At 21.1% G+C, this 26,832-nt stretch overlaps 7 protein-coding genes across 7 annotated transcripts; 5 read left to right on the top strand and 2 right to left on the bottom strand. All coding sequences in view use genetic code 6, as the record gives it.

Annotated features, from left to right (window-relative positions):
* Positions 1-803: 803 nt before the first annotated feature.
* TTHERM_000557909 (hypothetical protein) lies at positions 804-1,175 on the bottom strand (the record flags this gene model as incomplete). The annotated part of the gene is made up of 1 exon (XM_012799263.1): positions 804-1,175. One exon carries the CDS (start codon positions 1,173-1,175, stop codon positions 804-806), a length of 372 nt encoding a protein of 123 aa, XP_012654717.1.
* Positions 1,176-6,732: 5,557 nt separating this feature from the next.
* Positions 6,733-10,508, top strand: TTHERM_00557890 (hypothetical protein; the record flags this gene model as incomplete). The annotated part of the gene is made up of 2 exons (XM_001022353.2): positions 6,733-9,218; positions 9,362-10,508. 2 exons carry the CDS (start codon positions 6,733-6,735, stop codon positions 10,506-10,508), a joined length of 3,633 nt encoding a protein of 1,210 aa, XP_001022353.2.
* A 1,934-nt stretch (positions 10,509-12,442) lies between these two features.
* On the top strand, positions 12,443-15,337 carry TTHERM_00557880 (zinc finger, Ran-binding protein; the record flags this gene model as incomplete). The annotated part of the gene is made up of 1 exon (XM_001022352.1): positions 12,443-15,337. One exon carries the CDS (start codon positions 12,443-12,445, stop codon positions 15,335-15,337), a length of 2,895 nt encoding a protein of 964 aa, XP_001022352.1.
* A 756-nt stretch (positions 15,338-16,093) lies between these two features.
* Positions 16,094-17,339, top strand: TTHERM_00557870 (Rab-family small GTPase; the record flags this gene model as incomplete). The annotated part of the gene is made up of 6 exons (XM_001022351.3): positions 16,094-16,142; positions 16,293-16,432; positions 16,509-16,555; positions 16,606-16,749; positions 16,956-17,121; positions 17,178-17,339. The coding sequence occupies 6 exons, from the start codon at positions 16,094-16,096 to the stop codon at positions 17,337-17,339; spliced, it is 708 nt and encodes a 235-aa protein (XP_001022351.2).
* Positions 17,340-18,993: 1,654 nt separating this feature from the next.
* TTHERM_00557860 (ARF-like 2-binding protein BART protein) lies at positions 18,994-20,965 on the top strand (the record flags this gene model as incomplete). The annotated part of the gene is made up of 7 exons (XM_001022350.3): positions 18,994-19,152; positions 19,216-19,334; positions 19,420-19,438; positions 19,530-19,823; positions 20,028-20,234; positions 20,298-20,765; positions 20,828-20,965. 7 exons carry the CDS (start codon positions 18,994-18,996, stop codon positions 20,963-20,965), a joined length of 1,404 nt encoding a protein of 467 aa, XP_001022350.3.
* Positions 20,966-21,826: 861 nt separating this feature from the next.
* TTHERM_00557850 (hypothetical protein) lies at positions 21,827-22,794 on the bottom strand (the record flags this gene model as incomplete). The annotated part of the gene is made up of 4 exons (XM_001022349.2): positions 21,827-21,964; positions 22,064-22,335; positions 22,478-22,601; positions 22,684-22,794. The coding sequence occupies 4 exons, from the start codon at positions 22,792-22,794 to the stop codon at positions 21,827-21,829; spliced, it is 645 nt and encodes a 214-aa protein (XP_001022349.2).
* Positions 22,795-23,800: 1,006 nt separating this feature from the next.
* Positions 23,801-25,381, top strand: TTHERM_00557840 (luc7 amine-terminal protein; the record flags this gene model as incomplete). The annotated part of the gene is made up of 8 exons (XM_001022348.3): positions 23,801-23,971; positions 24,052-24,128; positions 24,253-24,353; positions 24,442-24,553; positions 24,663-24,931; positions 24,988-25,088; positions 25,146-25,267; positions 25,327-25,381. The coding sequence occupies exons 1-8, from the start codon at positions 23,870-23,872 to the stop codon at positions 25,379-25,381; spliced, it is 939 nt and encodes a 312-aa protein (XP_001022348.3). The 5' UTR covers positions 23,801-23,869.
* Positions 25,382-26,832: the final 1,451 nt, after the last annotated feature.

Genomic DNA, 26,832 nt, shown 5'->3' with positions numbered 1-26,832 from the left:
TAAATGATTTCTTTATGTTATTAATTTGAATTGAGATCATGCCAAATTAATTACAAGAAAATAAAGGAACGTAATATTATTAATATTACATAATTTAGATGAATGTAAAGAAATTAAAAGAATCTTATGTAAGTTAGTTTTGTTATTTTAAAAATGCAAATCGTACAATATTAATTAATTAAATTATATATTTATGCTCTTAAATAATAGATAAAAGCCAAATGATTCATTTGATCTAACAAATTTTTAATTAGATTTTGATAATGGGAATCAGTGAATTTATTAAATTTGCATTTTAATTTTCTGAAATGCCAATTTTTTTTTGAAATGCGTAATTAAATTTACTACCCGATCGAAATTGTAATATTTCTGTCGAATGTAATAAAGAGAATATAAATTAGCTTATCTTTTAATAACAAATATTTCAAAAAAATCAAATCGCTTATAAATTAAAATCAAGAAAATAGATAAAAAAATAAGATAAAAACCAAATATCATTAATTGTTTTAAGATTGATTTTTAGTTAAATAATTAATTAATTGCTGATAACTAATCAAAATAAACAATAAAAAAGAAATAAAAGAAAGAAAGACTATTTAACGAAATTGGTATCAATTTCTTTTTTTGAGAGTCTGTCTTATTTTCATTTTTCCAAACAAAAAATAAGGACAAATAGTACTACTTTAATTTGGAATTTTATTTAACATTGCTTCCTTTTTTTGCGCTTTAAAAACTAAAATGGGAGGCTGTATTGCAAATCACTGTCAAACAACATCATAACCTTCTACATCAGAATCTCAATCTCAAAGGGAGGTATCAAAAAAGCAGTTTAAGTATAAAATTAAAAGCTAAAAACAGCTAATAAGTTAAAAAAAAGAGCAGAATAACTTGATTAATTAATGGCTAGGATAATTCAAAGCTATAAAATTTTAGATTGATATATTAAAAGAGCAGCTTCTTTCAAGAATGGAGCACTATAAGTAATATAAAAGTCTGACTATAGATAAACTTTTTAGTGAATGCTACTACAGAAATCTTATCTAACCAAATGAATTAATTGATTTTTCAAAAAACATCAAAGACATTTCATAAAAATTAGAAGTTTTAATCAAGAAATGCTCTTAAAAGGAGCTCTACTCTAATGCAAATACCGAACTTATTGAAGAACTCAACATCTGTAAGGAACAGTTCTCTCCTTTTGTCAAAATAGCAGATTAGATTCCACTTGCTTCTGAGAATCAAACAAATTAGGTGAAAACCATTCAAGATCTTGTCCCAGTCCTAACAACTTCTTAATCTTTACATTGAACGATAATTATTGAAGCCGTTTTAGTGGTATTAAAAAATAATTTACTAAATAGTTATGAAAGATCCTGTAAATAATTCATGAATTTTAGTAAGAAAATTTTAGATATTTGATTACTCTGGAGAAAAAAAAAATTAGGAATATCCTTTATCGTTCAATTATATTGATTAGCTAATTTACAAATATAAGACTAAAACTTGAATGTTTTCTAGAGACTTTTAATTAAATAAATCTAGATTCCTCGTTTCCCAAAATTTTAATCAAAGAAAAATATCTTTGCATATTTGCATAGTAATTTTAAGCATTTGGTTGATTAATATTAATTAGTTTTCTATGAAATACTTTCTCTAATTTAAATAGAAACTTTTGCTAGATTGAATATTTACCATAAAATTGCTTTCATTTACAAGAGTATCGATAAAAGATTAGTCAGATTAGAAAAAAACAGTGTTTAAGCTTAGTTTATTGTTTTCGAATTCTTAAATTTTAACTACTAATTAATTAATTTATTTATTTATTTATTATTTGATAAATGAAGTAAAGTCAATTATTATCAACATTATAAACTTTTCTGAAAATGGTTTAGTTTATCTAACTTGCTTAAACGCTGAATAATTATACATTTTTAAAAAGTAAAAGGCAGGCTGTTTGAATAAACAATTTGTAAATTTTCCTAAACTCAATTAGCTAACTAAATAAATAGATTTTCCTATTCTTTTTCTATTCTTAATGTTTCGCTTCTATAATTGATAGAAAAAGAGAAAAAGAAATGAATTTAAAACAAATTTATTTGATATTCAAGTAATAAATAAATATAAGTCTGAACAATAAACAAATATAATAACAAACAAATAAAAAAATTTTAGGTTGTAACATCCCAATCCTTTCTGATTAAAATATATAAATTTATAAGAATAAATAGTGATAAAATCATTAATAATATTTTTTCATACTAAATTATAATAAAATTACATACTTAATGCTTTAGAGGTGACTTTTCAATCTAGAGTTTGTTAAGTTTCATTATTGATCACTTGAGCTCTTTTCTAATAAAATTAATTTGATAAACAAAATAGCACTTACTAACTCAAAAACTTATTTACACATCATTTGTAATTTGTGTGAGTGAAAAATTTACTAGCTAATATTTTAAATACAATTAATTAACATAGTAACTAAAGCCTTTCAATTTAATTGAATTTTAAAAGATTTCTAGCTTTTTCTAAGTGAAAAAAAACTAGCTAACTTTATTTTCCAAAAATTCAGGAAGCCAAACAAATTTTTGAAAGGAGCTCATACATATAAGTCATTGATTTTGTTATCTAAATAACAAAAAACAATAAAAAATTGTTATAATTAATATAAATATAAGTAATAAAAATTAATATAGTTTTAAATTTTTAAAAAAAACAAAAACCAAACAAATATATCTATTTATTTATTAATAACTAACTATCTGTACTTTCTTTATTCCTTCTCACTGTAAAATTATTTATTTATATTTTTCTTTTTTCTTTCTTATTTTACATTTCAAAAATCACCTAAATTATTACGATTACATAATTTTAGTCAACTATTTATTTGTGTTTTTAAAAATAACATTGAGATCATAAATTACTAAAAGTAGAAATCATATGAATTTAAATAATAGTGAGTAATAAAACTAAGCAGATAATTTTCATGCTTGTTGAAATCACAATTAAATCAAAAGACTTTTTAGCTTTAATAATCAATTAATTAATAGTATTTATTAATCCAAATAATTTGACAGCTCACTTCTCAATTTTTAAAAATCTTTGTGGAAAATTTTGATGGATAAACGTTCTTTCTGAATTTTTTTAGTCGAAATATCAAATTTCAGCTCAATAAATATTTTTTTTTAAACAGTAGATTCCTTATTAAATGATAATAATGGAATATTTTTCTATTTTTTAACAATAAGTTATTGCATATGTATTCATTTTTTTGTAAAACAAGGATCTTATCCAATAATGTTGTAAGTTAAATTACTTTATTACTAAATAGATAATACACGTTTAATAATCTATAGAAAAAGTTAATTAAAAAAATAATTAGTTATAAATTACAGATTTTATTGCAAAAGTTGTGGTAAATTTTAATATCAACTTTAATATGATGGAAAAAAATGTTATTATTGATATCTGTTTAATTTTTATATCTGTGTGATTTATTTAATTAATTGTATATAACTTTACACTCCAAATTATTATAAAGAAAATGATCACATCATTTTTTAATTTCAGTGAAGATTCTTGCAATTAATAGCTTTTCTAGTCTACACTTAGATTTAAAACTTTATAGACTTTGATTAAATTATCATCATTCTTTTTTGTGGAAAAAATACTCTTGAAAGCTTACTGCTTCATATAAAATTAAAATATTAAGGTAGTAAAGAAAAATATTTATATATTTACCCTTGCTCGAATTTAATTTTTAATAGATCAATTATAATTAATGTTAAGTGTTAGTTACCATATTTTAATTAAAAATACCTATCGCTTACAAGTATTAGATAATCTTATTTGATTATTCAAGATATGCTTGATATTAATATTTATATAATAATTAAATATAGTCTATACAGCAATCCATTTGCTTTTACCTCAAATATTTATTTAAGCTACGCATAAATTAAGATATTTATATTCTTTTTGTAAAATGTAAAAAATGAAACTTTAATTATTTCTTTTTAAAAATTATTTTTTTTGGCTACAAAAATTTAACAAAAATAAAAAAAAACTTTTTGTAATTAAATCACAAAAATTCTTTATATAGAAAAATATAATAATTGATTGTAATATTTTTTTTTTCCACTCAGTAAATTAAATGTTAAAAAAGTAAGTTTCTTTTGATGTTCTTTATTGTGGCTTTTAATTAAATTTTAGATATTAATCAAATAAATTACATGTTTGTATGTTTGGTTTAAAGATTTTCTCCTTTTCCATCTAAAGGATAAATATTTCTTTTATTTTGTTTTCTTATTTTTAAAATATATTACACTCATTTGCCAAAGTATTTGTTTTCTTCTCTCAAAACTCAAAAATATTACCATAAGAATTCCAAATGAATAAGCTCTTCCTTTTCGCATCTTTTTCTTATCAGGGAAAAATTAATAGTTTGAAAAACTGTTGTAATCAAAAAATTATTTATACATCTTGAGTATCTTTCAATTTCTAAGTTTTCTGTAACTTTAATATCAAACAAATTTGATTAGATTAATGTATTTAAATTTTTTTCTAATTTCAAATACCCCTTACAATTTAATAATTAATGAAACTACTCTTCATAACCTTAAAATACACACTTCTAATAAGATTAATCAATATTTTTAAATTATTTGTCTGATACTTACTCGATCTTAATCGCCACATCATATTTTATAATCTTTTACAGTCTATAATTCAAAATAATTAAAGATAATTCATCATTTATGTTTAAAAGCAAAAATTTAAAACATTTCAATAAATAATTAACATTTTCTCATCAAAAATAATAAACCAAAATGCTTGAAAAATAGACCAATATTCCAAAAATAATTTAAGAGATAAAATAAATTTGCTTTGCATTTAAGAAAGCGAACATTATGCTTATTTAAATTACAAAATTTAACTAAACTGTTTAAAAGTTTAATTTATTAATCAATTAACCCAAAATTTTTATCTTCTCTATGTTCGTATTTATTTACAAATTTACAAAAAGATTTTCACATTAATAAATCTAAATTTATTCTTCCAACTTTTATTCTGTTTTTGTAATTAATTTTGTAAACTTCATTCTTAATATTTTTTCCTCCAAACTATTATTTTTTATAAGGAGCAAGAAAGCAACTATTTCTCATTTTCAAGAATAGCTCTTCTTTTTTAAATATTACTTTTAATAACAAGAAAATAGCTTAACAATAATTTTATTTTTTTACTTAAAAAACAAACAATTAATTAAACTAAAATTTTCAATTATTTATTTTATAAATTAAAATACAAAAATATTTTTTTGAAAAGAAAAAAGTTAAAATCAAATTATTTATTTGTTTTTTTTAAACATTCTAAAATATATTTTTTATTTCTTAAATATATTAAAAAGGAAAGAATTTTCATTTAAATTTCTTAAACAGATAAGCAAATATTTAGACAAATAAGATATATTTTTATTTATTGATTAAATTATTTTTGAACATGATTTTAAAATTTAGAAATTGAAAAAATTCTAATTTTATTTTTTATTCTTATCACTTTAATTTAGCTTTTTTTTAAAAATAGAAAAGAAATGATAATCTATCTAAAAAATAATTATTATAAAAATATAAATTAATTTTCAAAAACATAAACAAGAGAAAAATATCAATTTCATTTTCATAAATTCATTTATTTATTTAAAAAAAACAATTTTATTTTCTTTTTATAATTATTTTTGCTCATTTATTATTTTATTTTTAATAATTTTCAAAAACAAAGAAATTAATTTTTACATAGTATAGTTATTTGATAAAAATACTTTAGCTATTTTACTTAAAATTACTTGATTAAGTATTTTAATTTAAATATTAACTTTTAGTTTTTAACTTATTGATATTTATGATAGAGTTTAAAAATTTTAACCTAAATTTTTATAAAAATAACTATTAATTTTAATTGAAAATCTCAAATGAAATAATTTTCATTTAAAAAAATGATATTTACAAAATACCTTTTTACTATTATTTATTATTAAATATTACTTCTAATTAAGATATATTTAATTAATTAATTAATTAATTAATTATTAAAACCTGATTTTTATGTATTTAAAATGTGCTAATTTTAAAATTAAATTGATGAACATAATTTTATTTTTTATTTTTTCAAAACTAATGAATAAATATTTATTGGTGTTGTAAGATTTACTATTATGAATATTTTCAATTTTTTTCAGTATAGTTTCTGATTTTCCATATAAATATTTAAGTGATAAATGTAAACATTAGACCAATTTACTCTAAAAAAAAATATTATCTTGAACTATTCTCAAAATTATAAATATTTCAATATATTAAAGGTATTTTGCCAAAATTTTAAGTTCATTTCACCTTTATTTGAGTGAGTAATCAATTTTTTCATTGGATTATGTTGTTCATTAATTTGTTAATTTTTTTGCATATTGGATTAAATAATAAAAAGAAAAATTAATATTTCATTCAATAGATTTTTTTTAGTAAATTTATAGCTATAGAGATCTTTTATAATTTAGAAAAGGTAGGTTTAACAGCTTGAAGTAGGAGGGAGAGAGATAAAGCATTAGTTTTAAGAATCGTAATAAGTTTAACTTAAAATTATAGGAAGACAATTATAAAAAGCAATCAAATACATAAATAATTGTGTTGGCAACAATAATTCTTTTGAATCATTATTTGGAATTAATTTGAATTTGTAATGATTAGGCCAGATTAAAATAGATAGTTATCAAACGATTAAAGAGGTAGAAATGTGCAAAATAACCAATAAAAACAAAATACCTTTTAGTAGAATATAATGGAAAGCAATTAAGCTTAAGAATATGATAGTTAAATGGACTTATAAAAATAACAATAATTACAGCTAATGAGAGACTAACTGCAATTTAAATATAAAAATATTTTAGATAATTATTACTCTTAAAAGATAAAGCTCAATGAATAGGTTCAAAAGGAATTTAATGAATTGTCTCAAATACTTGAAATGCCTATGGAAAGCCTCATTTCAGCGATTAGGAATATTTAATGCTAACAAAGTCCTACTTTAGAAAAGCAAAAAGTACCTCATTTTTTAAGAGAAATCGTAGTCTAAGATGTTGATTAATAAAATAATTTGCTTCAAAGCAATAAGTAAGAAGAACCTTAAAACTAACTAGCTTAAAGTAGTTAAAATTAGTCTCAACAAAATATATAAATTAGCAAATTTGAACAAGGAGATAAATTTAGTATTCAATCAAATAATCAATTATAAACAGGAATAAAAATAAATGAAGAGAAAGATAATTATTCATTTAATTAATAGCAATAACAACAGCAACAATAAAATGCTTTTTAGCAAAATAGCGTTGGTAATAGCTAAAAAAGTTCTTAATATTTACAAAATTCAGCATCATTTAGTCAGAAATAGATGGGTTACAATAATAATAGATTTCTTTCTGATAACCCAGAATTGATGATTGGAGGTGATTAAATTTAATAATATGCGGATTAAAATAATAACAAAGAAGATTTATTTCCATCAAAAACTAATGACATCTTACAAGAAAGTTAAGAGTTCTTTTCTAAGGCAAGTTAAAGCAAATAAAATTTCTTTCTTCATGGCTTTGAAGAAATAGATTAATTAATTTAATAAAACAAAGAATCTAAAATTTCAGAAAATTAACTGCAAAAAGAGAGAATTGATCTTCCATATAAAGAATTAAATAGTAAATAAAGTAATGAATAAAGAAACTAGGGATAAAATGTTTAGATGGCTCCATCCTCTTTGTAGATAATCAAATAATTATAAATTTCTCCTTTTTCTCAGATGAGATAAAGCTATGAATAACAGTCATATGCATAATAAAATCAAAAGAGGAAAGAATAATTAGGTAGGAGATATAATACTAATTCATCAAGAGATGAGTAGACATTGATGGAGTTGAATAAAATTTAATAAACTTAGTAATTAAGAGACGATTCTGAAGAAACAAGATAGCAGAACAAATAGCTTAGAGTCCTTTAATTACTTTCCAAGAGTAGCCCTGAACGGTAGTATCAATTTATCTAAGAAAAGTAGAGGTATTTATAAAATGAAGATTTTAATGAAAGAGGGATTAGATAGAGTTCTAAAGATTCAGATAATTCTGATAATTTTGCTCTTTCTAAGAAAATAATTAATCTTTAACCAACAAATTCTCTGAGCCCCGAATAAACAATACAAAGTTTCTAAGAATCACCAATCAATTATAAGTCACCAAAAGGATATTTAGCTTTGAATGAAGAATTTTCCAAATCAATAAGTAGCTAAAAGAGTCCTTTAAATTTAAGTAAAAGTGCCTTTTAATTTCCTTAGTCGACCAAAAGTGTAGCAGAAAAAAGCTAATAATAATAGTAATTTTTTAGTTAGCAAAAGAAAACTTTATAGTTAATTGAAAGCCATTAAGAATTAGATGAACTTAGAAAGAATATTGAGGATTTAAATATAGAAATATGCAACAAAGATCTAGAAATCATTGATTTAAGCACTAAGCTAAGAGATTATAAAAATTAACAACTTAATTTAGCTCTAAAATCATAGAAAGAATAAAAAGAGTTTGATTCAGTTAAGCTATCACTATTAGAGACAAAAAATTATTTGAATTCATAAATTAAAGAATATTTATAAGTCTTGCAAGAAATTCAGGCATGCGAAAATAGCACATATTCTATTAAATCAAAAGCTGCCAAATAAGTAAGAAACAGTTAGCTTTTAACAGAAAAGAACCTCTAATCAGCTCTAAAAAGTAGTGCTAGATTAAGCAAAGGAGAAGTATCTGTATTAGATAAATTGAATAACTCTAAGGATGAAGTTAATTTAAAAATAGAAATTTAAAATAAAACAAAGCTAGGTGGGATGCCTTCTTCTTCCACATTTTCAGATAGCAAAGCAAATAATAATAAATCCATTTTAGAAGACGAAGAAGAAGACTAACTTTCAGAACAACAATCAATAGATTTGAATAAGAATTCATTAGAATAAGATGAAATCATATCTAATTAAATACTTGAAGAAAACGAATCTTATTTTATGCAGTACATTTAGACTCAGAAATTATTAAACTAGCGTTTGGCTTCTCTCTAAATTAATGAACCTCATAAAATAAAAATATAGCAATTTTAGTAGGATATTTAAAGTTTAAAGCAAGAAAATCAAAGACTGCAAGAGTAGCCAATTTTATTTTTATTTTCTTATTTTTTTAAAATTAAAATATAAAATTTAAATGAGATTTTTTAGAATTAATTTGTTAAATTTTTATTAGGTTTTTTATTATTTTTAATAATTTATTTATAAAATTTAATAAAATTAGGTAGATAAATCAAATGTCTGGAATTTTAAGTGGAATTAACAGCATGGAGTAATAACAAAAAGATATTGACTAATATTTGGAGAAATTAGATTAAGAAAAAAAGAGTTTAGAACTCACTTTGGATGAATTTAATAGACGTGTCTCTAAGAAGAAAAGTGAACTAAGTAAAGCTAAAGAGTAGCTATATCAACAGCTTAACTAGATTAAATCTAAAAAAGAAGAAACGGCCTTAGAACACAATTAAATAATATCAAAGAATTAAATTTAAATTCAAGAGCTTTAGAAGAAAAAAAATTAGCTAAACTAAAAACTTGAAGCAGAGTTAAATTAAATGAGAAAGGAGTTAAGATCGAAGGTGAGCCTGAATAATTTTGAGAAGACTAACTTGGAAAATGATATTAAAAAGAAATAAGAAGTTTTAAATTTGTTTGCTTAAAAATAATAAGTTTCTATAAAACCTTAAACAGAGAAACTTTAGTAAGAATTACAGATTTTATAGCAAACTAACAAGTTGCTTAAAAAAGATATATAAAATAAGAAAATTCAATTAGAGAATACTCTTGAAGAAAACGATGATTTTGAAGAAATAGATGATTAAAATTTAGATTCCTCAGATTATCAAAATGAGTTATTGAAAGAAAAATTGATCTAAAAAAAATTAAAATAAGAATTAAAATAGTAAAAAGAAAAATTGGAACAAGAAAAAAGCTTTTCTAATGCATAAAATGAAGAGTTTGTTATTCAAACAGAATAAAAATTAAAATATCATAATGGCTTAAAAGCACAAATATCTAAATTATAATAAGAATTAGAGTAACTTTAAACAAAGAGAGATTAGTGCTTGTAAGTATAGCAAAATATAGAGCTTACAATAAATAATTCAAAGGGAGATATAAATTCACATGAATAGTTAAGCAAAGAAATTAAATAAGTTTAAGAAAGCAATCAAATTATTAAAAACAAAATCAACCAATTAAATACAGTCCTTTTAAGTAAAAAAAGCTTAGCAGCTAAACAAGAAGATGAAATTAATAAGCAATTAAAAGATTCCTTATAAGAATCGATTATGTAAATGTCTGATTTGAATATGCAAGAATAGGATTTAATTTAGTAAAGAAAAGAATTGAAAAATCAACTTCAAAACTGAAATAGTTAAATAAATAAATACTTCAAAAACCTTAAATTATATTAAAATTATTATATTTTCTGCTTTTTAGTACGATTTTTTATATTAATATTGTTTATAATTAGTTTTAATTAAAATATATTAATTTATCATAAAACAATACTCATTGATTCTTTAAAACCTTTAAAGCATGTTATTTTGAATTATTTCAGTTTAATTATTTTATCAATAGAAAATTTTTTAATTTTCTTAAACCTAAATTCAACCATTTAAAAAATTAATTTTTATTTCTAACTAACTAAAAGATTTAAATTTGGATTAGTGTACAAAAGCATGATAGATAAAAAATGATTAGACAATTAATTTAATTCATAGATACATTTTTTTAATAAATCTTTTTAATTAAGATTTATTTTTAAATTATTTTTGTAATGAATTTAAAAGTTTTTATTTATTCTTAGTCTATAAGTTTTTTTCATCAAAAATAACAATTAAAATTATTTTATAGGGATTATATAAATTGCAATATAAATAAAGGAATTTTAATAAAGAAACATTAACAATTCCCTAAAAAATGTTTTTTATATTTTTCATCTCAAATTTATGAGTAGAAAGTGTATGTAAAAAACAAAACAAGAAAGGATTGTCATGAAATCAAAAAACTTAAAAAATTCTATAATTTTTCAAAATTGTAAAAACTGAAAACTATTTTTATTATTAATGAATTATCTTAAATATGAAATATGGAAGAAATAATCAAATAATTATTTAAAATGTTAAAATAAAATTTACTAAAAATAATAATAGCAATAGTATGCATAAATCTCAGATGCAAAAATTTAATATATTTAATTAAGAATTATAGGTAACTTTGTCTAAATCTAATAAAAGTTTAAATATATTGTTATAATTTATCTCATTTTAAATTTTAAATTTATTATATAATAAGTTTTATTTAATTTTGATGATATTTTTATTATAATATAACTTCTCTTTTTAAAATATTTAATTAAATTTAACTAACTCTAAAGTTTATTTAATTTCCTTAAAATAAAATGAGATTTGTTTGTTTATTTTCTTGAGTCATTAATCTCACAAAAGAAATATATTATAAAATGTTATATTCAAAACATAAATGTAAAATTTAGAATATTCTTTTATCAACTATTATTTTCATTTAAATTATAAATATTCTATCACTAAAGATTAAATTTAGATTTAATAAACGAAATAAATAAATTGACTTAAAATGAATGACCTTTTTTAAAATATTTAATTTATATTTTATTTCATTTTTGTTTGAAAAAATATATTTAAAAAATTATTGAATGAAAAAATGGAAAATAATTCTGATAAATTTGATCAATATTTTTTTTATTATTTCTCCCTTCATAAGAAAATAAATTATAATAATAAAATAGCGCCAATTTTGAATTTTATAAAATTTTAACGTTAAGAAAAATTCATTTAAAGAGCCAATGAATGAATATCTTCATTCATATGTTTATTTTTCTTTACCAAAGATGTTTGTTTATAATATTCAAACACTTTTGCAGAAGAAAAATATAGTTGCTACAAAATACTTGTTATAAATTTAACGAATAAAAAGACAGAAATTTGTTTCTATTATTTAAAAATCAATAAAAAGAAAGATTAAATAACTAAATTAGGAGCAAACAATATTTTGAGATTAATAATTCTGACAAATCTTTAGTAAAAATTAGTGATTAATACAAAACAATATTTCATTCATAAGATTAATTAAAACACACCAAATCTCTTAATTTCATTATTTATTTGTGACTTTCTCTCAATTTAAGCAAGCAAAATTTAAATAGCACAATAGAATATACCAAAAAAACTGTTATAATTCGAAGGGACGAATATCTGCTTATTACTTTGATATTTAATTTGCCTTTTAACTAAATACATCTAAAATTATTTTCTTTCTGAATATGATTGATCCTGAAGATATTAAACCTACTTAATCGCCTTAAAAATAATTAAAAAATGAAGTCCATATTGACTTAAAAGTCTAGGATTATAAAATATAAAAGACTCAAAGTGCAAACACCAGTTTTAGTGCCGGTGAGGAGTTTTAAAATACTGAACAAGTGAGAAGAATTAAAAGTGATAATTACTACTAAAATGAATCTCAATCTTAATATAATTACAAGCATAATTCAAATAATAATAACAATAATAGTAGTAGGTTTTAATAATAAGAGAAATGGCAATCAAATCATCAATACTAAAATGATTAGTAAAGAAGAAAGAATTGGAGATATAATAAATTTAGCAATTTTTAAAATTCCATCAATCAACCGCCTGTACCTCAAAAATTCATGAACTATCAGATAAATTAAAACTTATAAGCATTCTCTAATGATAATGCAAGTAATTAATTAAACCTTTTCAATGTGCAGAATAATGGTATTCCATAATTAAATTTATTGAATCCTTTATTTCCTACAATTTAAAATAATCCTCCTAAAATTCCTTATCCTCCGTAACCAGGATTACCTCCAAAAAATACTGTGATTTAGCAGATAAATTAGAATTAGTTTGGGAATTCTTCTTTGAATTAGCTATCTTCATTAAAGATTCTCTAAAGTATCAATTAAGCAGAAGGTTCTTTGAGTACCAATTAACTGAATCAGAGTATTAGAAAAAATAGTGGAGGAATTGGTGTCCTATTAAACTCTAGTACTTAATGTAGTACTAAAGAATTAGATAACTAAATTTAATAGTAACTTGATGAATATAAAGAAGATTAAAAGAATAGAAACTATTCTAGTTGGGCATCTATACTGAATCAGAATTCTAATCAAAATTACTTACTTGATTTAGAGCAGAAAAATGATATTATTTAGACAGATTTTTATAATTAGCAGCTTTAAATTTAGCTTGAAGAATCTACTTCAAAATTGGACAAAGGTAATATAGTGCATTACTAGGTTGACATAAGTGAATAGGATAATTGCTCTCCCTTTGAGTACTTGAAGTAATTCAAAATAGATAACAATGCGAATAAAAGCCTGAGAGAGGATTACTTAGATTTGATGGCTAATTTGGATTTATATACTGAGAAATTGTATTATGCTATTTAAGATAAAGCAGCAGATCACTTAAAAAAGAATAATTATAATCTATCTACTTTATTGTAAAACAATAATGTCAATAACTATCATCCTAATTCTTTACAATCTTATTAGTAGTAGTAATAAATGATTTAGAATCAACGTAATAACGCAAAATAGATTATCAAAGGAGCAGTTCAAAGTGTTTTGGAATATAGCGAAACCCGAACTGTGGTTCCTAGATATGCTAGAGATGGTGATTGGCTTTGTCAATGCGGGAATCTCAATTTTTAACATAGAAATACTTGCAATAAATGCTTTGTTGTTAAGCCAAAGTATCAGTATACTTAAAATGCAGAAATCACTTAGCAATTAGATTAATTTGAGAAGCAGCTTATGAATATTGATTCTACAATAGCTCCCCCTCCTACATAAGATGAATTTATTAGTGTACAAAGATAAATAATTTTAAATGATTTTATTTGGGTCTGTAAGTGTTGTAGGACAATCAACTATAGTAAATCATCAATGTGTAATTCATGCAAGATGTATAAATATATTGACAGATCTAAACTTTTAGAGATTACTAAAAAATCTCAAAATAAGCTCTGTAAATACGCCTTTAAAATGCAAGAAAGGCATAAAAATTAGATAGAAAACCTGAAAGCTGCTTAATATCCTGTAGAAGATGAAGATACTCAAGAAGCTAATAGCAAAAAAGAACAAATATGTAGCTAAGAAGTGAGTGAAGAAAGCTAGTAGTAACTTAATGACAAAAATATTTATGACATTGGATTTAATTCTCAATCTATTTAGATATCTTCTTCGTCATGTTCATCATCAGATGAGGGTTCTTCTATCAACCATTATCAAATTGAAGACTTAAATAAAACCCATTTGTAGATTTCCCTTAATAACTCTTAAAATCACATAACATTAAATGTATCTACTGATTCTGATACAAAATAGAATCAGAGTTAAAATTTAGAAAGAAGATAAAAGGATTCCATATATATTTTAGATCAGCTTGATAAGTCTTGTGATGCTGATAATTCTTCATCTGATTCATTAGAGTTCGATTCATAGGAGCATAAATCAAACAAGGTGAATTAAAATTTAAAATAAGAAATGAGTTATAAGGTAAATGGTTCAAAAAAATAAACTCCTTAAAGCAAAAAGAAGTCAGTCATAAAATCTTCAGTAATATCAGCCAAATCAAAGAAGAAAAGTTCAAAAATTAAAGAATTTTGCTTTTTGGAAGAGTTAAATGAAGAACCTTACAAAAAGTTAAAAGAAGACTATGAATAAATTCTAACTTCAGATAATGATAAGACCATTTTAGATGAATCAATAGCAGAAACAGATGAAAAACCTGAAGAAAAAGTGTAAGAAATGATCGAAGAAGATCCCCATTAAAATTAAAGAGAATTAAACTTAAATTTAATCATAAATGAAATTAAACCAGAATTTGAAAAACAAAATTAATAATATCAATAATAAAAAATGGAAAGTAATAATTAAAATTGTAACTAAAATGAAAATTAAGACTGTGACCTTAATAAAGCTTTGATTGAAACAGGAGAATAAAATTAAACTTAAAATGAATCTCTCAATGAAATTACTATAAATGTTTAATCATCATTAGAAGATATAAACGAATTTTGCAGCTAAAACAATACAAACTAATAACAATCTTCAATAGGTGAAGAAGAAGAATCTCTTTTAATGGGATTAGATGATAAAGATTTTTTGGATGGTTATTTTTCATGATTATTAATTTAGAATATCAACAAATTATATTTTTTATAAATATTTCAAACTAGATAATTAATTATAAATAAACCTATAATCTGAAGTAAAAATAAATTGTTAAAATTGATTTCAAGACATTTACTAAAAATATTTAACTAACCAACTCATTTTAATCAATCAATTAATTTAAAAATTATTTTGGATCGATATATAAATAAATATTATATGCTTGTTAACTAATTAAATTTTTTTCTATTTTGTTCTAAATAATTATAATTTTTAAAAGTTTTTATTTTTGTTTGTAATTTTTATTCTTTCTAAGATATTAAATTCATCTTTTTGTATTAGAAAAATTAATGAATTTACCTATTCTACTCTACCTTATCATAATTTTTTAGTTGACTGATTACTGCTAAATATGTTCGAATTCTATACTATTTTTTTTAATTTTAATCTGATCAGAAAATAGTCAATAAACCTTTGAGAAACATGTAAATTTTCTGTTTGTAATTTAATTATCGGCTATCCTTAAAAATATTCTTCAAAAAAAATTTGAGTATAGATAAATTCCTATTTCAAACGAAGATAATTTTTTACTTCTTGAGTGCTAATATCTATCTATTTATCTATCTATCTATCAATCTATTTATCTTATCTTTATTTTTGTAAAAATTCTTAAACTAAATTTTTATCTAGTTAGAATAAGAAATAAGAAATTAATAAAATACCTTAATAATTAAGTAAGTAAAAATATAAATAGTTAGATCCCAAGAAATGAATCAATATGATTATCTGTTTAAATTTATTATGATAGGAGATACAGGTATTAAGATTAAATATATTAAATAGCTACATATTATATAGCAATAATAGTTAGAAGTGAATAGCAATTTAATTGTTACAGATTCATCTGAAATACTTATTATATATCTATCTATCAATCAGATTTTTACTTATTAAAAATTATTAAAAGGTGTAGGAAAATCGTGCATGTTACTGAGATTTGTAGATGATAGATTTAGGGAAGATTATGATGCAACTATTGGAGTAGAATTTGGTTCTAAAATTATAGATGTTGCCAATTTAGCTATAAAGATTTAGATTTGGGATACAGTAAAATTAAGTTTAAGCATTCTTTCTTTCATTCAAAATTTCAACTAAGCTTACAAAAATTTCAAAATATTTAAAGGCAGGATAGGAGTCATTTAGATCAATTACACGCTCCTATTATAAAGGGTATTCTTATCTAAATAAAATATTACCTACATATTTAATTTTAATAAAAGTGCAATAGGTGCTGTAGTTGTTTTTGACATTACAAAAAGAAGTTCTTTTGATAATTTACCCAAGTGGTTGCATGATATAAAAGAATAAGGAAAGGAAGAAACTTTTGTGTTAATAGTGGGAAATAAGTTTGATTAAATGTTGCAGTAATAAATTAATTTTAGTTATGGATTGAATTAAGGCAAATTAGTTGTTGAATATTTCAGAATATATTCAATTGTATTCCTGATTATTTAAAATTAAATACTAAACAAACAGTCTGATTGATATATTTATTTTCTCCTTTAAATCAGCTTATTAAAGATTTTATGCTAATTAAAATAAAATAAAACATTATTTTTTTAAATTACAGGAGAGAAGTATCTTAACAGGAAGCATCAGAATTTGCAGAATAATAAGGTTTTAATTATGTTGAAGTTTCTGCAAAAAGCGGTGATAATGTGAATAAAATTTTTAACATTATGGCCTAAGAAATTTTAAGTAAAATACAGTAAAATCTAATTGACTTCACAAATGAAGTAAGTATTTCTTTTTGATAGCTAATGTAAATAATGAATTGATTTATTTTAAATAGAGTAGTGGCATCAAAGTTGGTTCAAAGAAAACTGCTCCACTAAATGATTATAAAAATAAATAATAAAATAAAGATTAGAATTTATTGTAAAAATAAAAAAAAGATATAGAAAATAATGGCGGTGATAGTTAATAAGAATAGTAATCTTATTGTCAATGCTGATATCTTACTTACTTACTCACATACATTGATATTTATTTTTAATTAAAATCTGAAAATATTTTAAAAATTAGGCTTAATTAATTAATTAACTAAATTATTAAATAAATTATTTACATATTAACTCTAATACTATACTTAAAAATTCTAATTAATTAATTAATTTAGCAATCTTAATAAACAATTTTTCTAGTTTAGGTATTTATTATATATATATTAATCTAAGCTCTAAAATAAGATTAGGCAATATGATTTTATTTATATTAATTTTTAAAATATGATATATCATTAATTCAAATAAAAATTGCAAAGAGGCTCAAAAAATTACAATTATATAAGTTCTTAATGGCAATTTACGATTTTAGATTTTTTAAAATAAATAGGATCCCTATTTTAATGTTTGAATTATTCAGCAAAATAAAACAGCTTTAGTTTATTTTGAATAAAAAAATATTCAAGAAATCAGTAAAAATGAATCTAAGTTAATTAAAAAAAATTAAATACAATATTTTTTAGTTGATTTCAGCTTTTAAACCAATAAAAAAAATAAATTAATAATAATGTGCTATTTTATATTTTAAAAAAGCTGATAAATTAAGATTTTTCTGAATAAATTTTTTTAAAAGACATCATTATTTAATTATTTTTTTATAATTAATGTAAAAATCTATCAAATTTTTCTATTTTCAAACTGATTACAAAATAAATACTTTAATTTTATTAGATTCATAGTACCTATTTTAAATAAATAAATTTTTAATAAAATCAAATTAATGTGCTTAAGTTTTAATGTGGGTATATAAAATCAGAATGGTAGTACATGAAAGTTTACGGTAAATAGTATGAAAAGCAATATATAAGTAATATTTTGAGTCATTAGTAATACTTTGTTACTACTAGTACAATTTAACTACAATATTTATAAGAAAAAAAATTAAAAATTAAAAAAATTTGTTTAAGTAACATTTAGCATTTATTTTAACTTTATTCATTGTGATTCATTTAATTTCATTTAGTATTGCATTTTTGCATTTTGTGCAATTGATACTTATGTAGTCTAAGAAGATATTTTAATGGTATTTGCATCACTTAAATATCTTAATAAAAAATAAATGATTAATATTAAAAAATATTTAGTAGGAAGTAAGGTTTTTTTTTGATATTTATTAAAATTTTATTTTTACCAAAAGCTTTTAAGATATGAATTGATTGATATATTTGTTATTCTCCAACCAAAGCTTATATATCACCAACACTGATTTATTATTTCATGATAGATAGATATCATCATATTTTATTGAATAATTTTCTGGATAAAAATATTACGTTTCAACGTAATAATATTTTTTTAAGGATAACCATAAATTTATTAGTTCTAAATAATAAATGATATTCGCAGAAAAAGTATAGATAATAAATAAAAACTAACTATTCTGAATTGACGAGCAAGCAATCAATCAAGCAAACAAACAAAAAAATTAAAGATATATTTTGTCATTTCTAATAATAAAAATAAAAAGTGTTTGTTTCTTTTCTTGAATTTAGTGAATATAAATAGTAAGGTGACTGATAAAGTTGATTTATAATTAAAAGAAAGAAAAAAATTCTTCTGATTCAAAAGATATAGGTAAAACAAGTAATAGCTGAAGAATATAAAATGGTTTTCGGGTGGTTATTTGGTAAGAAAAAGACTGATTCTTAATAATAGCAATAGAATGCAAATGCACAATAGTAATAAGCATAAAAGTAGTAGGCCTAACAAAAACAGTCAAAGCCTCACAATAACACTCAATAGTCCGATCAATTATTAGAAGATGTAAAAATAAATACAGTTTTAAATTGAATATCCTTTTATATTTTTAACTATTAACAACTAAAGTCTTGGATTTATGAATATCTCCTTTAGTATTTGACTTCACCTCTTTGGAAGGTTCCTATTTATGAGTTTCTTGATGAAAATTGCATCGTTTTTGATGACGAAGAAGAAAATAAGTTCTCGTAAGTTTTTAATCATTTATTAAGTTTTAAAATTATAGAAAAAATAAACATATCCTAACATACTTCTTTTTTTAAATAAATATAGCTACACTGAAATTCACAACGTAAGATTTCTTCACAATTATGAAAGAATTCCCATTTTAGCCTAAGTTTAATAATAATTCGTGCTTTAATTTAAATATCTTAAAAAAATAGAAATTCAAAAAGTTAATTGAAGGAATGATTGAAACTTTGATGGCAGAAATCGGTATTGATGAACAAAAGTTATTATAATACATCGAAATAGGTTTAAAGAGTCCTCATCATAAAAAAGTATTTGAATAACTCCTTATCGTCGACAATTTCTTAGTTTTTAAGAAGCTCATGGTCAAGAGAAACAAAGAATTAGAACTAGAAGCTCTAAAGGAAATGATGAAAAACGAATAAGAAGAGCCTGTTCCAGAAGACGAAGAAAAATTGAAGCTAGCTTCTATGGAAGCTGAACGTGCAGTAATATTATTGTTATAAAAGCTTTAATAAAATAGTTTAAAATAGAATCTTCTTTTATACATTGATAAATATTTTTTAAGAATAACCTAAACAATTTTTTTTCAACATAAAACTTATTAAAATTTATTTTAAATAAGCGATTTTTTACTTAAATTTGATAAAATTTTAGAATATGATGAAAATTTTGTATTTATTAAACTTTAGGAAATTGAGCACGCTATATAAATGAGCTTAGCTGCTGAAGAAGAAATCAAAAAGCTTCATGATGTTGAAGATGAGGAATTAAAAAAGGTATTAGAAATGTCAAAAATAACATACGAAAAGGAAGCTTAAACAAGAAGCCAAATACAAAAATAATAGTAAGAACAAACTCCTGTTCCCGATTAATCAAAAGTTACCGATTTCTAATTAGTAAATAAATTTTAGAAAAGCGATTACAAAAAATTAATTAATTAATTAATGATATAATATTAGCCTTAAACTCATGTTGAATAAGCTCCTCAAAAAGTTGAACAAGTTCAATAAAACAAAAAAGAAGTATCTCCTGTCAAATAGGATAAGCCAAAAGAAGCCCCTAAACCTTAAGAAAAGGAACCTGAAGTTGAAGAAGTTAAGTAACAAGAACCTTAATTCAAGCCTTTGAATAAATTACCTGTCCTTAAGGCTCCTTCAAATTTACCTCCTTTAGTAAATAAGAAATATGAAAAGCCTATTGACGATTTATTAGCTGATAGAGCTACCTTATTGCAACAATTAGACAATTATAAGGCAGTAGAAGAAAAACTTAAAAGCCAATAGGTTCCTGAAAAGTAAGAAGAAGAAGGAGAAAAGGAAGAATCATTAGAAGAAAGAAAGAAACGTTTGTTGGCTCAAAGAGAACTTTTACGTAAGAAGAAATAACAACAAAGAGAGTAAGAACTCAAAGACTACAAGGAAGGCGGTGTAATTAATTAATTCATTAATTCAATAAAAAGTATTTAGAAAATTTATAATTTAAATAATAGGAAGAAACTAAGAAGGCTATTTCTTCTCAATAAAGCGTTTTATTAACAGAGAATTAACCTGCTAATACTGAAAATTTATCTCAACAAGAATTATAAAAGAGACAAAACCTTATTAGCAAAATTAAACAAAATATGTGATAAATTAGTTGAAAAATATTTTCATTTCATATTGATTAGTTAAAAATTTAAGTTAAATATTTTTCCTTCATTAATTAATTAATTATAATAGCATAAAAATTCTTTAATTTATCAATAAATTATTATTTTATTCAAATTTTTTATAAATTTCTAATTTTTTTTTTTTATATTACTTTATTTTAAATTATTCTAATTATTTTTTTATTTAAAGAAAGAATCCTTTCTTTTATTTAAGTAAAAAATATTTTAATTTTAATTAATAACCCAAACATTTTAATCAGTTTTTTTTATTTTTCTAAATAATTCGAAATATTTATCAATTAAAATTTATTTCTATTTAGTTTAAAGATGTACGTATGTGTTTCATTCGATTTTATAGTTAAACCTTTAATAAGTTTCATTTAACTATTTATATACAAAAACTTATTTTTTAATATTCTCTATCAATATTAATTTTTAGATATTCAATTTCAATATTAACTCAAATAAAATCCAGCCAGATTAAGAAATTAAATTTAATAAAAAATAAATAAATTAAAATATTTTTTTCTTAATTTTATTATTTTTAAATTTAAAATTATATTAAAAATTTTGTTTAACTTTTATTTTTAAAAATGAAGTTGTATTTAAAATTTACTAATATAAGCAATTAAATGTATTCATAGTCTTGTTAATTTTTTCAGAATAATAAAAATATCTCAGAAAATATATTTCATGATTAAAAATTGTATTTAGAATTATTTAAAATTAAATTTTTAAAATTCAATGATTTATTTAATTAAAATATTGATTTTAAATCTATTACGAATGAAATATAAAAAAATGTTTTGTTTAAGATATTTATTTATTAATTTATTTTTATCAATTTTATTAACTATGAATTTCTTTTAACTTTTCTGCTAAAAATTTTAGTGGATTAAATCCTAAATCCTCTCTTTATTGTTTGAGCTCTTTTGTAATTTTTTCCCTTTCAGCTGTTATATCTTTTTCATTTTCTTCCTTTTAGTAATAGATTTAAGTTATAATAAATGCTTTAGTTTGTTTTTAAATATTTATATTTGAAAAAGTTTTTTTTAAATTAAGAAGTGATTAAGTTACATCTTTTTCTTCATTTTCTTCTATTAAAACCAAATTCTCTTTATTGCCTTTATCTTTTTATTTATCACCATTTAAATCTTATGAATCAGACTATATATTATTCTTGGATTTATTGTAAGACTCTGAGTCTTCTCCATCTTCTTATTTATCATCACCATCTTAATCTTCCTTTGCCTTTTTTCTTTCGTTTAAAATTTTCTCTAATTCTTCTTTTTCTAATCCTAAATCTTCAAAATCCAAGCTATCGTCTTCACTACTAACATAATCACTACCTTTAATTTAGATTGATTGAATTATTACTTAATTTTGTAAATCGCTTGGTTATTATATTAAAGAGTTTAAAACCATAACTCTCATTTTATAGCTCTTGCATTATTGAGAAGTTATTTTATTAATAATCGAAAATGTATTTACCTAAATCTGCTTTCAACTTTTCCTTTTCTACTTTCTTTTATTCTAGTTTATCAAAAACTTTTTTTCTCTTTAGCCTTTCCTAATGTTTCCTTATTTCATCAGTTTTAATAATATGGTCAATAAGCTTTATTTAAATAGGATTGATTATTATTACAATACTAAACGAACTATCTAATACTTAATAAATAAAATATTAAAGGCATTACCTAAACCAAAGCCTGATATAATTCAGGATATATCTTATCTCTTAAATATTATATAGGAAGATTTTATCTTTTCGCCTATTAATTTATAAGCTTTTCAATTTCTTTAGACATTAGCTTTCTATAGTTGCTGAATAAATAAATGAATAATCTTTTAATTTGCTATCAAATAAATACTAAAAATTGTGTAAGATTTTATTAATACAATTTAATTTTTTAATTACTTATATTTTAAATTAAATCTTCTTAAAACTTGGACTATCAATTTATGCTAGCGTTCAAATAATATAAATTCTAACCTATCTTTTTTAAAATTTTAATAAATTATTTTATAATATATTTAATTATCTAATCGAAGTAAAGTTAAAAATTCACCATTTGACTTTTTGTGTTTTTTTACTTTCAATCAAAACTAACCTTTATAATTAACTAAATAGAACATTATTTTTAAATTATTTAATAAGTGATTTAATAAATTAAATTATTTATATTTTAGACTTTTTTTTTTAAGGAATAGTTTATTATGAAAAATAAATAAACTTTGAAGCCAGTCATTTATTAAATAATTAAAAGTTATTTTGATAATGAATACCAAGATGAAATTTATAAATAGCAACAAAAATATTTTGCAGTTTTAATTTTAAATTATATTTTATATCTATTTTTAAGTAAAAGAAATTTAATAAGAGAATTTAATAAAATAAATTGTTGATATTTTAAACTATTTTTTTTAGGATTATTTATTATCAAAAAAAAATAAAATAAATACTTTAGACAGATATTGAATTAATAATTAAAATCGTTTTTCAAGTGGGTAAAGAAAGATAAAGGAGATCAACAAAAAAGAATTTTATAAATTATTGTAAAAATATTTTGCAACGATGCTTAGTTTTTTTCTAATGTTTGATTACAACAAAGATTATGTTCGAACTTAAGAACGGATTCACATCTTGGAGCAATAATAAAGAAATAATACAAATAAAAAATATGTTTTAATAGTTTTTTTATAGCAAATAGAAACAAAAGATTATAATCTAGAATTTAAAGCCAGAAATCTTTTGAATGAATGCAAAAACAAAGAATTTTGAAATTAATTGTTTAAGAAATATTAAGCTTTACTAAAATTTATAAATTATTAATTTAGAAAAAAATCTTTATCAAAGATAAAATAGTTAAAAAGATAAAAAAAATGGATCAATAAAAACTACTTTTAGATTAATTTTTTGGTGTTGATAGAAATCTTTCTAAAAATGAAAGAAATAAAAAGAAGGAGCATTACAGTGATAAAGAAGTAATTTTAACTTTGCAAAGCAAATAATTTATTTTATTTCATTTTTATGATTTTAAATATTTTATTAATTAAACAAACAGGTATGCATTTTCTATTTAGTTAGTTAGGATATTTGCTACAAAGACATCTTCCCAAACACTCCCTATGACGATGGTCCGTAAGAAAATAAAGCATTCAACAATTAAATTATTTATAAAAATAAAATTTACCAAAAATTTGAGCTATTTTAAACATTACTTTTATATTGAAAACTTAATAAATAATTGGTATTAAATATGTAGTTGCAAGTCTAGACATGATGAATTTTTTAAGCGTTAATTTTAAGATGATTCTGAAGAGAAAAGAGCTGAATTCGAATATACAATTACTAAGTAAGTTATAGGTAATTTATAGTTACTTTATTGTAAATTTAAATTAAAAGGTTAAAAATGGTGTGGTGTTTTTTAATTTAAAAAATAAATAAAACATAGATTATATTTAGAAGAAAATAGACGATATCGATCATAAAGTTTAGAAAAATAAATAATTTTCAGAAAAGAAAAATACTTCTGATATCGAGCGTCCAAAGGAAATCTAAGACAAGTAAGTTTATTGCAAATATTACATTTATTTTTAATATGTTTAGTTAATTTTAAATTCATTTATTTTAACAAAACAAGTCTTTATATTGAAAAAAATTATTTTATCATAGAATAGATTCGTATGAAGCTTTAATTAAGCAAAAAATTGAATTGAGTAAAGAACTAGGTGACTAGGGAGAAATCGAATAAGCTGAAAAGCTTTCTGATGAAGCTGAATAATATAGAATTCAAAGAGATTTACTTATTAACAGTCACGATAACAATCCTTCAAACAGTGGTCTTGCATAGAAAGAAGTTTGTGATATCTGTGGTGCTTGGAAAATTACAAATGATAAGGATAAAAGAGCTTAAACACATTTAGAAGGAAAGATTCACTAAGGTAAAATTTATTAGTTGAATTTTAATTTACAATAAAATACAACTTTATAAAAATAGGTTTCTAATTGCTAAGAGATGAGCTTATTCGCTTGAAGAATAAAAAAGAAAGCTTAAAATAACTTTTGAAAAGATTGGACAAAGAAAAAGAGAAAAAGAAGGTTATTTATTAATTTCACAATTCATGTAATAATAATATTTTAATAATAAATAAATAGAGATCATCTAAAAGCAAATCTAAAGATAGAAAAAGGGAAAAAGATAGAGATAGAGAAAGAGATAGATCATCTGGTAAATCAAGAAGAGACAGATCTCGTGATAGATCAGGATCTAGTAGAAAGTAAGAAAAATATAAATAAAGCATTTTAATTTATGTAAATTAAAATAATTAAAATAAAGGAACAAGAAGAGAAGCAGTTCAAGAGGAAAAGACAAAAAAGGAGGCAGAAGATGAGAACCTTTAATAAAACAATAAATAAAAATTATAATAAAAAAGTCGAGTAAATATAAAATAAATTTATTAGAATATTTTAAACAGTAGATAGATATAAATGTGATTTTTGATTTGAAAAACAAGAATTCAGAATGATAGATTAAGAAATTATTGATTGATTGGTTCAATGAATGAATGAATGAGTGTAATGGAAAAAGTAAGAAATTAATTTTTATATCTATTTATTTATATATATATTGCGTGTTGTTTTCTTTTGCAGTATTATAAACTAGTTAGGATTGATTTACAGTTAGTTAGTTAGTTCGAAATTAAGTTAACTCTGTTAGTTAGTCTTCATACATACATACTTCATCATCATATTAAGTAAGTAAGTAAGTTATACTAATAATACATATATGAGTATATATAATTATTTATACACATTTAAGTTTTAAATTAAAATTTTACAACAAATAAAAAGAAATACAAAAAAGAATAACACAAGTAAATAAATCTGTTAGTATATTTTTCTATTTATTTTATCTGTTAAAAACAATAAATATTAAATATCTATTTGCTTAACTATAAAATTATTAAATTGTGAAAGTACTTTTGATTATCAAATATGTTTTGGCGTGATCTAATTAAAGGAAAATATATTTTTTATTAAGGCAAATTAATGTTTATTTAATTATATTTTAAGTAAATAAAATATTACAATAAATTTCACTTTATGAAAATAATTTTAAAAATTAAATTAAGTATGAAAATGATAAAGTAAGTTAATTATTTTTAGAAAAGTTAAATTTTAATATAGTTTCATCTATAATTTAATAATTTAAAGTGATTTGTTTAATTTTAGAATTAATCCTAAAATTTAGAATAAATAAATACCAATAAATACAAATTTTTTAAATAATTATTTTAATTTGCAATTTCTTAAATTTTTTGATAAAAAGTTTTAAGAATTTATTTATTTAATATAAATTTTAATAATTTTTAATCTAAAATACATAATTATCTTAAAATATCTATTTGAGAATGGTTCTTATCTATGTAAATGTAAAAAAAGCTGTGATTTCAAAGTTTTCTAATACTTTAAATTGCATTAGTTGTTTAAAAAGTAATATTGGTTTTTATTAAATATTGCTTAAATCTGTAATGAGTAATAAATTATATAAATCTAAACATGATTATCTCATTTTCAGAAAAAGATGTAAAATTGTTTTGAGTTTGGCTATCTCTAAATAATAAAAAAACAAAAAATTTGAAATTGCAAATTGTTGTAATTTATATTTTGAACTATTAAATTTTACTTCTTTGCCAATAAAAATTTAATTTTCTATCAGTTTTTTATGGAATTATTGCATTTAGTTTTAAGAAATTTAAAGTTTATTAATTTAAAGTATATATATAATTTAAATATTTTGCTGCATAAATAACTTGATGGTATACTTAAGTGAATATGTGCA

This window comes from Tetrahymena thermophila (genome assembly GCF_000189635.1).
Source record: "Tetrahymena thermophila SB210 genomic scaffold scf_8254486, whole genome shotgun sequence".
Lineage (NCBI taxonomy): Eukaryota > Ciliophora > Oligohymenophorea > Hymenostomatida > Tetrahymenidae > Tetrahymena > Tetrahymena thermophila.
Note: the sequence above shows the minus strand (reverse complement) of the source record. Positions and strands in the feature narration are given on the sequence as shown.